The sequence below is a fragment of the Mya arenaria genome, chromosome 6, assembly GCF_026914265.1.
Source record: "Mya arenaria isolate MELC-2E11 chromosome 6, ASM2691426v1".
Lineage (NCBI taxonomy): Eukaryota > Metazoa > Mollusca > Bivalvia > Myida > Myidae > Mya > Mya arenaria.
Window position 1 is genome coordinate 8,538,288 of NC_069127.1, and position 12,136 is coordinate 8,550,423.

A 12,136-nucleotide genomic window follows, 5' to 3' on the forward strand; every position below is an offset into this window, starting at 1 on the left:
ACAAATCGACTTCTTGTCGAACTAACACCATTCACTGTGAAGGAGCATAAAATCACGCGACCGAAAATGCAAACGACCACGGTGAAATTGCGACAATAAAACATTTATGAGTTCGATGTTTTTTTTCTTTATCAATTTGAATCGAATAATCATGGTTCGCCACTTGATTTTCACTTTCATCCAGTAAATTGTCTATCATTTTTGAGAACATTCAAAAACAAATTGGGTACGGCGATTCTGACGACCACATTTAGTAAATATTACAAACAACAATGATAAATCAGCTAGTTCCAACTGTTTCTTCACAGAAAAAATTTATGAACAGCAAATATATCATACCATTTTGAGTACCTTTTTCAAAGTATAATGATGTTTTGAAAGAAATCGTTAAATATAAAATCATGAGAACATGTTCAATAATAAAGAATAATTGTATTTAAGTCAAATAACTTGCAACGTTGGATTTTCAAATATTTGAAGAAAAACACAATAAATGTATTATTCCTATTTTATTACAAATAAAATCAACTGTATAGTATACTTGCAAGACACAAATAAAATCATACAAACACTGTGCAATAAGTCATTGATATGAAATTATGAAGAGAGGCATACTACAGAAAGACTGAACGAAAAACGTAACAGGTATTCAACATGTCCACCTAGCGTTACTACAGGCTGGCACTGCAGGAGCGGGCCTGCATTCATTGGCAGAAAAATGTGCTCTTTTTAGCATAATATATGCCGGGATACGCATCCACTTTCCCAATGACAGACCAACCAATATAAATATCTTGAAGGGGCTCTAGGCCAGCTCTGCATGTCCTATCTTGTCTAGCTTTGCCCCTGTTTAGGAGGATTGTAGACGTCACTCAGATTGAAGTTTTGATTCACATGAAATAATGTTGATATAATTTTGTACAACTCATAAGACTCTTTTCACGAAACAGTACAATAAAAATGACTGTGCTTCCCCACATGTAACCTAGTTATCACACTTACGTAAGTTTAGCTATTTTTATAAGTCCAAGCAAGCTTATTCAAATATGTTCAAGAGAAATTAAATATAATATTACACGATATTTAACAATATGTACTTTTATCTGAGAATTATTTAACAGGGAGTTAGTTTTAAAGATCAGGTTCTAAAATTCAAATAAATATTTTCTTTATTTTGAATTAAAATATCTAACATGTAAATTAATTTAAGAAAACATATATGCATTCTCAATCATGCAAAGAATTTGTCCATATAGTCGCAATAAAGCAGCTCTATTACACAGAACAATAAATATAAAACAAAACAATTTGTATCTATATCACAGCGTTCACAATAGTTCATCAGCTTTCCGAGCCAGTCGTGAGGAGCTTTAAAGCCTTGGTGAGATTGTCGATGGCCGTCTTCGAGTCCTCGTACTGCAGGGCGCTGCTCGCATACTTGCAGAGCTTCATGGCACGCTGGTACTGACCTGCCGCCAGCTGTACTCCATCTGAAGACAACAGGCAATTGTTGCTTAGCAAGCTAGTAACACATGGCATGGGTGCTTATATGTAAATAAGTATGGTAAGTTCCTTCTATATCAGTGAACAGAGCGTCTTGTCACCAGCACTCTATCGGAATGAATTTCCTCTCAGAATCCAATGTTAAGTTCTATTTCAACTAACGTTTTGTCTTGATTTGATTATTCATCAACTGCTTTAGCAATGAAAAGATACTAAGGTTTTGGACAAATGTATTTTGATTAAGATTCAACAAAATTATGCTTAACCAAGTTTTTAATTACTCAAGCAAATATAATTAATGTGCCATGTAGTGGTTGAAAATTATCCCAAATCATTGGAAATAATTGGACAAGCCATTCCAATCAAGTACTGATTATGTAATCAATATCAAAGTCTGTTTTTTTGTGTCTGGCTGTCATTTTCTATAAGTAAGCTGACATCTTTTCAACCCCCAATTTATCCATGGTGTACATACTGGCATTCTTTGGTGGAGTCCAGTCTGTGGTGAATGTCTGTGTGGGAGGGGGTCGGGATGCCTGCTGGGGCTCCTGGGGAGTGGAGGGAGGGGCATGAGTACCCCCTGAAGGGTCCTAGGGGATATAAAGAGGCAAAATCAATAACGCAATATGTATATGTAAGTGACATATTGTTCACATATATTAACTACAAAATATGAACAAAAGTCATGTAATGCAGTACTGTTTTACAATATTTAATTCGACACACAATAATGAGTCAAAATAAATCAGATTAACCATCATAAATACTGTTCAACCGCATGATTTTTTATAGAAATGCACTAAACATGACAACAGATCTGAACACATATATACATGTACTGATGTCATAATCTGGGACCCAGTCCCAGTTAAAACTAACAGAAATCATAAAATAGTTCACTTTTATTAAGCAGTCTTGTTTACTTAATCGGTAATATTCCTAAACTCTTTCTAAACTCACCTGTGGTGATCTGTTGGTAACTGTTGGTAGGTTAAGTTGACTGGTGGCCGGGTTTGTATCCTGAGGGGGCCCCTGGCTGTACCCCTGGGAGGGGCCAGGCTGCTCAAACCCTATGGGAGCCCCACCAGTGGCACCTGCACCCTCATCTTAAAATAGGATAAAAAAAATGTATTTTGTAACTATCATGTATCATCAGAACAAAAACATAGATATTAAGTATTTTGGGGTACTCCAAATTTGTCAAGTCATAGGTAAATATAATTGTAATGAGGTCAAACCACCTCATATAAATTTTCATGACTAAACTAATGAGGAATTTACTATCACATCAAAACCCTGGAAAAACAAATGCATGTCGACTTTGATTCAATACATTCTTTGATTCAATACATTCTTAAAAAAAAACAGCTGAGACACAAACTAAAACCAGTTTTATAAAATTCCTATCCATTTTGAATATTGTATTTAACATTCACCTTCAAATATGACCTTGACCTTTCAGATAAGAGAACAAATTCATTCTTAACACATCTTCACAGTGGTCGAAATTAACACAAGCCCGCAAGCCCTGCACTGGTAAAATGTCTTCCGGGCTTGCTCAAATTCTTAATTTTATATAGCAGGGCTTGTTAACAAATTTGGTGCCAAGCAATAGTATAAGAATTCGGGCTTGTTCATCCAAAAGTCTAATTTCGAATACTGGGCTTCACATTGTGCTCCATATAGATGTATGAATTGTATGAATTCTAATGAATAGTTAAATGTTATGGCTGAGATTCGAGTTATTGCTATGAAATCCAAACTGTATAACATTAACCTCCAAGTGTGACCTTGACTTTTAGATAAGAGCATGAATGCTAGACACACTTTCATATGGTGCTCTACAAATGTGTAGAAATTGATTGATTCTCATCAATAGTTTAAAAGTTAAGACTGAGAAATGAATTACTACAATGAAATCAGAATTGTATAACCATAACCTACAAGTTTGGCCTTGACCTTTGAAGAAGCTTGCCCAAGATGCCCCACAATTTTGTAGAGAAATTCCATCAATGATAACAAATTGTAAAAGAGAGACACAGAAAAAGGACCAGATTATCTAGTTTACGGACAATATGATAACTATTTGCCCAGGGGTACAATCAGAAGGTAATAACCAAGGGTGGTCATCATCTGATTTACACATATTATTATTTGTTACATTTGTAAAAAGTTTCATGATATCATCTATTGTTTTAGAGTTTGGAGCTATGACCAAAATGTAGGTTTTGCTAAATGCTGCCATTGATGCTGTTACTTTCACTACAACAATTCCTAAACTGTTTGTCCCCACAAAAAACACAACAGACAACCTAATGAAGAGCAATTTCAACAAGAGTGCCGCTGAATGAACACACTCAGTCTCATCATTTGTTATCATACGAAAAGGGGGCATAACTCAAAAATATTATACACAGAGTTATGGGCCTTGCTGTACATGTGTGTATTTTCTCTGGCAACAATAGGTTCAAAGTTGTTTTGAATATCTTGAACAGTTTTTGAATCATGGTGAAGGATAAAGTTTTTGTACGCCAATAACATAATGTCTATGACATATATAACTGATTACTTCAACTAGAACTCCGCGAGTCGGATGTGTCGCCTGACGAATTATTTACTGTCGACATTATAGCTGTTAGATTGGCATTTTATTCATTTATAGAAAATGATGTTGCCATTTAACTTTCAAGTGTAGGTGGCATTTGAACCCTCAATCAGATATACCTACGGAATAAGTTTCAGGTTGAAACCTCCTATAGTTTACGAGATATGCCACGGACAAAACCTAAGCAAGAAAATTAACAAAGGGCAATAACTCTATATGGCAGCAAGAGTAACGGTTCTTGTGCACTGCACTTGCCCTCAATGAGATCTATCTAGCTATGAAGTTTCAAGTTGATACCTCTTATATTCTTCAAGATATGCCCCGGACAAAACTTTAAGCATGAAAATTAACAAAGGGCAATAACTTTAAAACTAAGAAAGCAAGAGTTACTGTTATTGTGCACTGCACTTGCCCTCAATGAGATCTATCTAGCTATGAAGTTTCAAGTTGATACCTCTTATATTCTTCAAGATATGCCCCGGACAAAACTTTAAGCATGAAAATTAACAAATGGCAATAACTTTAAAACTAAGAAAGCAAGAGTTACTGTTATTGTGCACTGCACTTGCCCTCAATGAGATCTATCTAGTTATGAAGTTTCAAGTTGATACCTATTATATTCTTCAAGATATGCCCCAGACAAAACTTTAAGCATGAAAATTAACAAAGGGCAATAATTTTAAAACTAAGAAAGCAAGAGTTACTGTTATTATGCACTGCACTTGCCCTCCATGAGATCTATCTACATATGAAGTTTCAAGTTGATAACTCTTATATTCTACAAGATATGCCCTGGACAAAACTTTAAGCATGAAAAATAACAAAGGGAAAATAAAAATATGGAAGCAAGAGTAACAGTTCTTGTGCACTGCACTTGCCCTCAATTAGATCTATCTACATATGAAGTTTCAAGTTGATACCACTAATAGTTTAGGAGATATACCCCGGACAAGCGAAAATGGGACGCGGACGCCGCCGTCAACGACGCCGCCGCCGCCGCCGACAAAAGTAACCCCTATGTGTCGTCTTTTCAGGCGACACAAAAACCAGTTGAGCTAATCAAAGCTTGTAACAGAGCTACTGTACCTTCTTCTCCCCCCAGCGGCCCAGCAACAGGCGTCTCCCCATTCTTTAAACAGCGGTGAATGTAGGCCGCCTTCCACTTCGCATACTTTCTGTTTTTTTCTATCTAGAGGATGAAACAAAATAGAATAATTAATTTTAGATATTCATTAATGTTTATAAAATTAATGATAATTATAACTGTTAAAAAGATAATTTAGCTGATATTTGGCCCCATTCGCAATCCCCAAAAGTATACTTTTTTCACAAATATTGAACTAAATATTCAATCCTGAAAAAAAGTGCCAACTGTCACAAGATATGCCAGTCCAATTTTTAGGACACCAGGTTTGGTGAGAAGTTGTAGAACATTTAGCCACCTTTAGAAAGCGGACACTGTAACGACAGTTTTTGTCATAACCCTGGAGTGACTCAAGCAATATGGCTAGTTAACAAACCTATCCAAGATTTTATTCCCATTCACATTCTGACCAAATTTGGTGATGATTGGAAAAAGGATTCTGAAGAAGTTGATCAGACAAAACCATTGTAATTACTATGACTAAAGGACGATGACTCTCGAATAGCTAAAGCGATAAGGCTGGTTATCAAACTTCTTCAAGACTTTATGCCCATATACATTCTGACCAAATTTTGTGATGATTTGGCAAAGGATTATTAAGTAATTTATCAGACAAGACCAATTTGAGGTAATTTCTATAATTAAAGGGCAATAACTCTCAAGTGACTAGAGTGATATGGTTGGTTATAAAACTTGTCCCAGATATTATGCTAATACACATTCTGACCAAATTCAGTAATGATTGGACAAAGGCTCTAAAGTGATGGAGGTATGAGGGTGATCACTCTTGAGTGACAACAGCGATATGGCTGGTTATCAAACTAGTACAAGATATTATGCCAATACACATTCTAACCAAGTTTGGTGGTGTTTGGACAAAGGCTTCTGAAATTAATGAGTAGACAAGACCAATTTTATGTAATTTCTATAATGAAAGGGCAATTATTCTCGAGTGACTAGATCGATATGGATGGTCAGCAAACATATCCAAGCTATTTTTATATGATATGTGCACATGGCCCAAATTGCTTTGCTGTAACCTCAAAAATAATAAAGTAGGTAACAAGAGGAGAGGCCAGCTTTGGCCCTAAGGGCATAATTTGAACAAAATTGGTACAGGACTAGCCTATCAGGACCAGTATATAAAGCTACATACCAAATATAGAGGGTCTGGGCCTAGTGGTTTCAGACTAGAAGATTTTCAAAGCTTTGCCTATATATCAGAATGTAAAACAGGTGACCCCCATGAAGTGGATAGTTTAGACCCTAGGGACTAAATGTGAACAATCTTGATAGAGGATCACTAAACAATGTTAAACACCAAATAAGCTTCATCAAGAAGATTTCTCCTTTCTGTTGCCATAGCAACCTGAATTCTGCATGGAAATTATTTCTTCGAGCAATTTTAAAAGGGCAGCACACAAGAAATATCCCCATTTAAAGCAACTGTTGATGACGCACGACAGACACCAATCACAAAAGCTCACCTTGAACACTAAGTGCTAAGAGGAGCTAAAAAAATAACAAAAAATAACATTTAGCAAGTAAAACTAGTACAGATACGTTTAATATGGTGGAAAAAAACAACTACGCAATACCAGAAGACAAAATCACCACACACTACAAAATCATCACACACTACAAAATCACCACACACTACATAACTTTTCAAAGTATTTGAAAATGATTCATAGTGATACTATGTGTGTATAAACTTTTATTGTGTTCCAAGCTTTTAAGGAAGTTAATTTGAAAATGACAAATATTATAATTTATATTTGCTCACATCTTCGCTAAGTTCACCGAATACTGACAGAGTATCAAATAGCATGCCGGCTGTGTAGAACGACTTAACAACATTCCTGAAATAAAAAAAGGTGTTCATACTATAATTAAGTATCTTATCAATACACAAATACTTTTACTTTAAAATAAAAACAAGTAGAATTCAGTACAAGCTCTCTTCATGTCATAAATGTTTGTATAATTGTATGCAACAAGTTACATGCTGAAATTCATACAAGACAGACTCTGTAAATCAAAGGATCTTTTCTCAATACCAGAAGCCTTTGAACATAGTAGGGGGTTTTAAATCAAGGTTAGACCTAATTCAAACTAGAACTGTAAGCCATAGGCTAACGAATACCCCCCACCCCTCCATGTCTAGGTTGTTTGCCCTGGAGTTAGGCCGGACAAAGCTAATTTTGCCTACAAGGGGAGATAACTCCAGTCAGGGTCATGTGACCTGTACCAAATTCACAGAGGCGAAAGTTTACAACATGGCCATTAATTTCTGAAAGTTTGATAAAGATTTGTTGAATAATAACAAAGATGAATCCCGGACAGGGCTTATTTTGCCTACTTTAACACATCAAGGGGAGATAACTCCAGTCAGGGTCATGTGACCTGTACCAAATTCACAGAGGCGAAAGTTTACAACATGGCCATTAATTTCTGAAAGTTTGATAAAGATTTGTTGAATAATAACAAAGATGAATCCCGGACAGGGCTTATTTTGCCTACTTTAACACATCAAGGGGAGATAACTCCAGTCAGGGTCATGTGACCTGTACCAAATTCACAGAGGCGAAAGTTTACAACATGGCCATTAATTTCTGAAAGTTTGATAAAGATTTGTTGAATAATAACAAAGATGAATCCCGGACAGGGCTTATTTTGCCTACTTTAACACATCAAGGGGATATAACTCTGGTCAGGGTCATGTGACCCGTACCAATTTCACAGAGGCGCAAGTTTACATCATGGCCATTAATATCTGAAAGTTTGAAAAAGATTTGTTCAATAACGACAAAGATGAATCCCGGACAAAAAAAAAACGGACGGACAGACGGACGGACAACCCGATTCCAGTATACCCCCCCAAACTTTGTTTTGGGGGGTATAATCACTTATCCATTACTTTTAGAAGGAATAAATTGTTGAATGTGTGTCCCTGGCCTTACTTGTTGAACCTGGAAGCCCTATCCTCATTGTCAGCATACAGGAACACCTTGAGGGCATAGTTCTCCATGTGAGCCTGTCCCACCACCTCATTGTGCACCGCCTCACTGTCTGTCTCCTTCTTCACCTGTAATTAAGTACCTCACCATTTAGAAAAATATGATTTACCGGTAGCTTCATGTAGTATGTTTCTTAAAATTAAATGCCACTCATCAGCCTCAAAAAAAAATTAAACGAAAAAAACACAGAGATAGGAAAATAACAAGTACATTTTAATAGAGGAGTCGGTGACAATAGGATTTACAGTTACAATTGTTGTCTGTATGAAATTAGATCTGTGATAAGTGAAGAAAGATTGGTAGATTTTTGGCCATCAAAACCCCCACTTTTTTGTTTAGGTTTAAAATATAATAAAACAATGTCTACCAGATACTAAGCCAATAACAACAAATCATATGGGAAATAAATATTAATTAAATGATACACTGTGTACTGGGTAATTGACTGTTTAGAAATAAGATTACAGCAATCATGTGTCTACACATTAACTGTCCTGAGGTTCTCTAAATGGAATCAAAGTAATAAAAAGTAAACCTTTTCCAAATAATCCATCAATGTTACATGGAATACCCTGCATTCTGGCGACTTCTTATCTATTTCCATTCCATTCTGTAATGCATATAGGCGACCTGAAACATAACAATTTTATCATAAAGATTTATACAAGTTATGTGACAGCATAATGTCTCATAGTATATTTCAGGCTATGTCAGACACAATTTCAGAATTAAAAGCTGCAAGTGCCCCTGAAAATTTACTCGCCCTGCACACAATTTACTAACTCTACAATTTCTTGGATAAAAACTGGTAACACCAATAACACTTAAGCTAGTTCCGCAGCCAATCAAATTCACTGTCAAAGCCACTGGGGCAGGGTGCGTTGTTATGCCACATACCTATGACCACACCCCCTCTCAACTCAAAAAAATCAAAATAAATAAATTTGTCATATTTCCCAATTTTTATATGAATGTTTACACCTGGTTTTTTTACTGGAATGATTCAATCGAAATCATTAGGTTTGGAAAATAAATGGAATTAATATTTGAATGTGCTGGTGGGAGAGTTTGATTGATTTCTCATCTGACCTTGATATTCACTGGCACATTCAAGCAGGCAGGTGAAGTTGTAGATGTAGAAAAAAGTTTAAAAGCAAAATAAACATACATTTTATTAAACAAAGGGAACAAAAATGTATGATGTTTACAATGATTACGATTAAAAAATATACACAAATAGACAGTGGCAACCAAGGGACAGGACAGGAATAATTACCTGCTTAAACTGTTTAATAAACAGCGTAATAACTCAGTTAGTTATAAACTATGAAAGCTTATTTAATATAATTAGTTGACTACTCAAACAGTCCTCTCTAGATGTCAGAAAGAGAATGGCGGACTAAAACCATATGCAAAAATGAATTGCTTGTGAGCTTTCACAAGTGTATCCTCCAAAGGGCACATTATAAGAAGCGTGTTTATTTTTATAATTTACGTAAAAGCCTAAAAGGGCATCCTGGATTGATCATATTATTAGTTCGTAGTGATATTAATATTTCAATTATTTAAAAAACTGTCTTAAATCTTCAAAGCATCTGAATATACCCTAAAGAACACAATATTCTTTTTGTATATAAGGAAAAAACAGAACTCCTGATAAAAATTCTGTCCCATACCACAATCCTCAATTTATATTCACATTCACCGTGATTGCATATCCTAGATGGAATATTTATAAGAAAATAACGAAATTAATGATTCATTTTACAGGTAGCAAAATGAACTTGTTTTCAACCTCCTTTAGCACTGTCACTTTTTGTTTTTCTCCTAAGAAGCATCTTAAATGAAGAAAAAACATAGACAACTTTACATTTAAAACAATCAGACTTGCCCTAAGGCCAAAATAAATCAATTGCTAGATTTTTTGTTTGTTCTTATGTGTACCTCATCATGACATATAATTAAAACCATTTTCTAATTAAACAAACCTATATCATTTGATAAAGGTGTACTCAATGTAAATTCTGATTGGCTGACATCTTTTAGCTTTGCCTACTTGTGGATGTCCTAATAATTAGCAGATGGTCATTGAAACACGTGTTATCTGCTCATTACACAAATACTCATGAAAATGTCAAATGACAGTGACAAGACTCCGGCAGTTAAAAGGGCAGCACAGTGCACTGTGTTGCGATGTGCTAAAAACGTAATAATGTTTCAACTTTGACTAGACAAAAGGAATACTAGACATAGTGTTGTGATCACGTGTGTGTCACATGGTCTAGGATGTGGGGGTGCTGCAAGCAGGGCCCCGATTGGCTGGCGGGGAAGCCTCTGATTGGATGAGAGAAAAAAAACGCACTGGAGGAGGAGAGGCGCCCCCCCATTAACGACACACAGAACCAGGAATTCAAAGAACACACAGTCACAGATCAGCTTTACCAGAAGCATGGATGGTTAGTCCGATGCCTCCTCTCTGTGTCCTTATTAATTGTACTACGCCAACAAGTAACATACAATAATATCATAAAATGGCAAAGACCTTGATATAATTTAAAGTGCTTTTTTGTCATGCTTATACTAGCGTTTTAAGGAAAATAAACACAAACATGTACTTTGCATGACGTTGTTGTTATTTTCATAAAAAAAGTCAAAGCTCAATTCAATATTTGTCCGAAAGTGAACGACATCCGAAAATCACATTATACGCTTAATACATTTAGCGCAGTACTGCGCTTGACTCTTACTTACAGTAATATGAAACGACTGGATCCCGTTTATCATGTTCAGTGGCTGTTTTTAAATAATGCTGTATAGCCTTTAATTGTGGTGGTAATGGGGGTAAAGACATTTTGCAATTTATTTATTTTATTTTTTTTTCAAACCCTTGCCCTACTGTAACCCGGAAGTATGTTTTCAGTCCAAACGTACGGATACTGAAACGGCCTTTTGAACTAGATTGGTACCCTACGTTACTTTTCCTTCCAAAATATGTGGAGCGCACCGTTCATGTCAGTAACACTCGGAAGAGGAGTTGACATTAAACAGAGATAGATCGAAAAGAGAAAGAGGGTACCAATCCATTTTGAACTAGATTACACCGTTGCAAAAGTGATTAGTTAAACATGCATCACGAGTTTTTTTGATACGCTTTTGAAACAAACGTCGAAAAAACATTTTTGTTGTGTGTGTGTGTTTTTTTTTTTTTTTTTTTTTTTTTTTACTAATTATACGTTTATTAGCCATGTATTCATCATCTATTGATCATTGCCAAGGACGGATTTCTGTGCATAATTTAATTATTTAAACACTGACTTTCCCAAGTATGGGGAATATTTGTGTATTTTTCTCTGCTCTGAGAGTGCTTTTACCATCATCGGATACGCATTCCGTTAATACCAGACAATCAACGTAATGAGCGAGTCGTGGGTATCCGAATATGGACTTTTACATTAGAATTACTCAAAAGAAAATACTTGCAGAGCTCTGCTGACGTACCCATATAAAAAATATGTGGAGAAAAGAGAAAGAGGGTACCAATCTATTTTGAACTAGATTACACCGTTGCAAAAGTGATCAGTTAAACATGCATCACGAGTTATTTTGATACGCTTTTGAAACAAACGTCGAAAGAACATTTTGTGTGTGTGCGTGCGTGTGTGTGTGCGTGCGTGCGTGCGTGCGTGCGTGCGCGCGCGCGCGCGTGTGTGTGTGTGTGTGTGTTTGTTGTTGTTGTTTTTTTTGGTTGTTTTTTTTGGGTGGGAGGGGGGTAGTTGAATCGCCTGACACGTTTTCTAAGGGGTAGTTTTACCGTCTATTTTTAATAATTATACGTTTATTTGCCATGTATTCATCATATATTGA

General features: G+C 35.8%; 1 protein-coding gene across 1 annotated transcript; it reads right to left on the reverse strand.

Moving 5' to 3' along the window:
- Positions 1-496: 496 nt before the first annotated feature.
- On the reverse strand, positions 497-11,168 carry LOC128236671 (vacuolar protein sorting-associated protein VTA1 homolog). The gene is made up of 8 exons (XM_052951693.1): positions 11,024-11,168; positions 8,808-8,902; positions 8,216-8,340; positions 7,039-7,114; positions 5,195-5,297; positions 2,464-2,609; positions 1,979-2,093; positions 497-1,490 (listed from the first exon to the last, which is right to left on the reverse strand). Exons 1-8 carry the CDS (start codon positions 11,121-11,123, stop codon positions 1,342-1,344), a joined length of 909 nt encoding a protein of 302 aa, XP_052807653.1. The 5' UTR covers positions 11,124-11,168; the 3' UTR covers positions 497-1,341.
- Between the last annotated feature and the right edge of the window lie 968 nt (positions 11,169-12,136).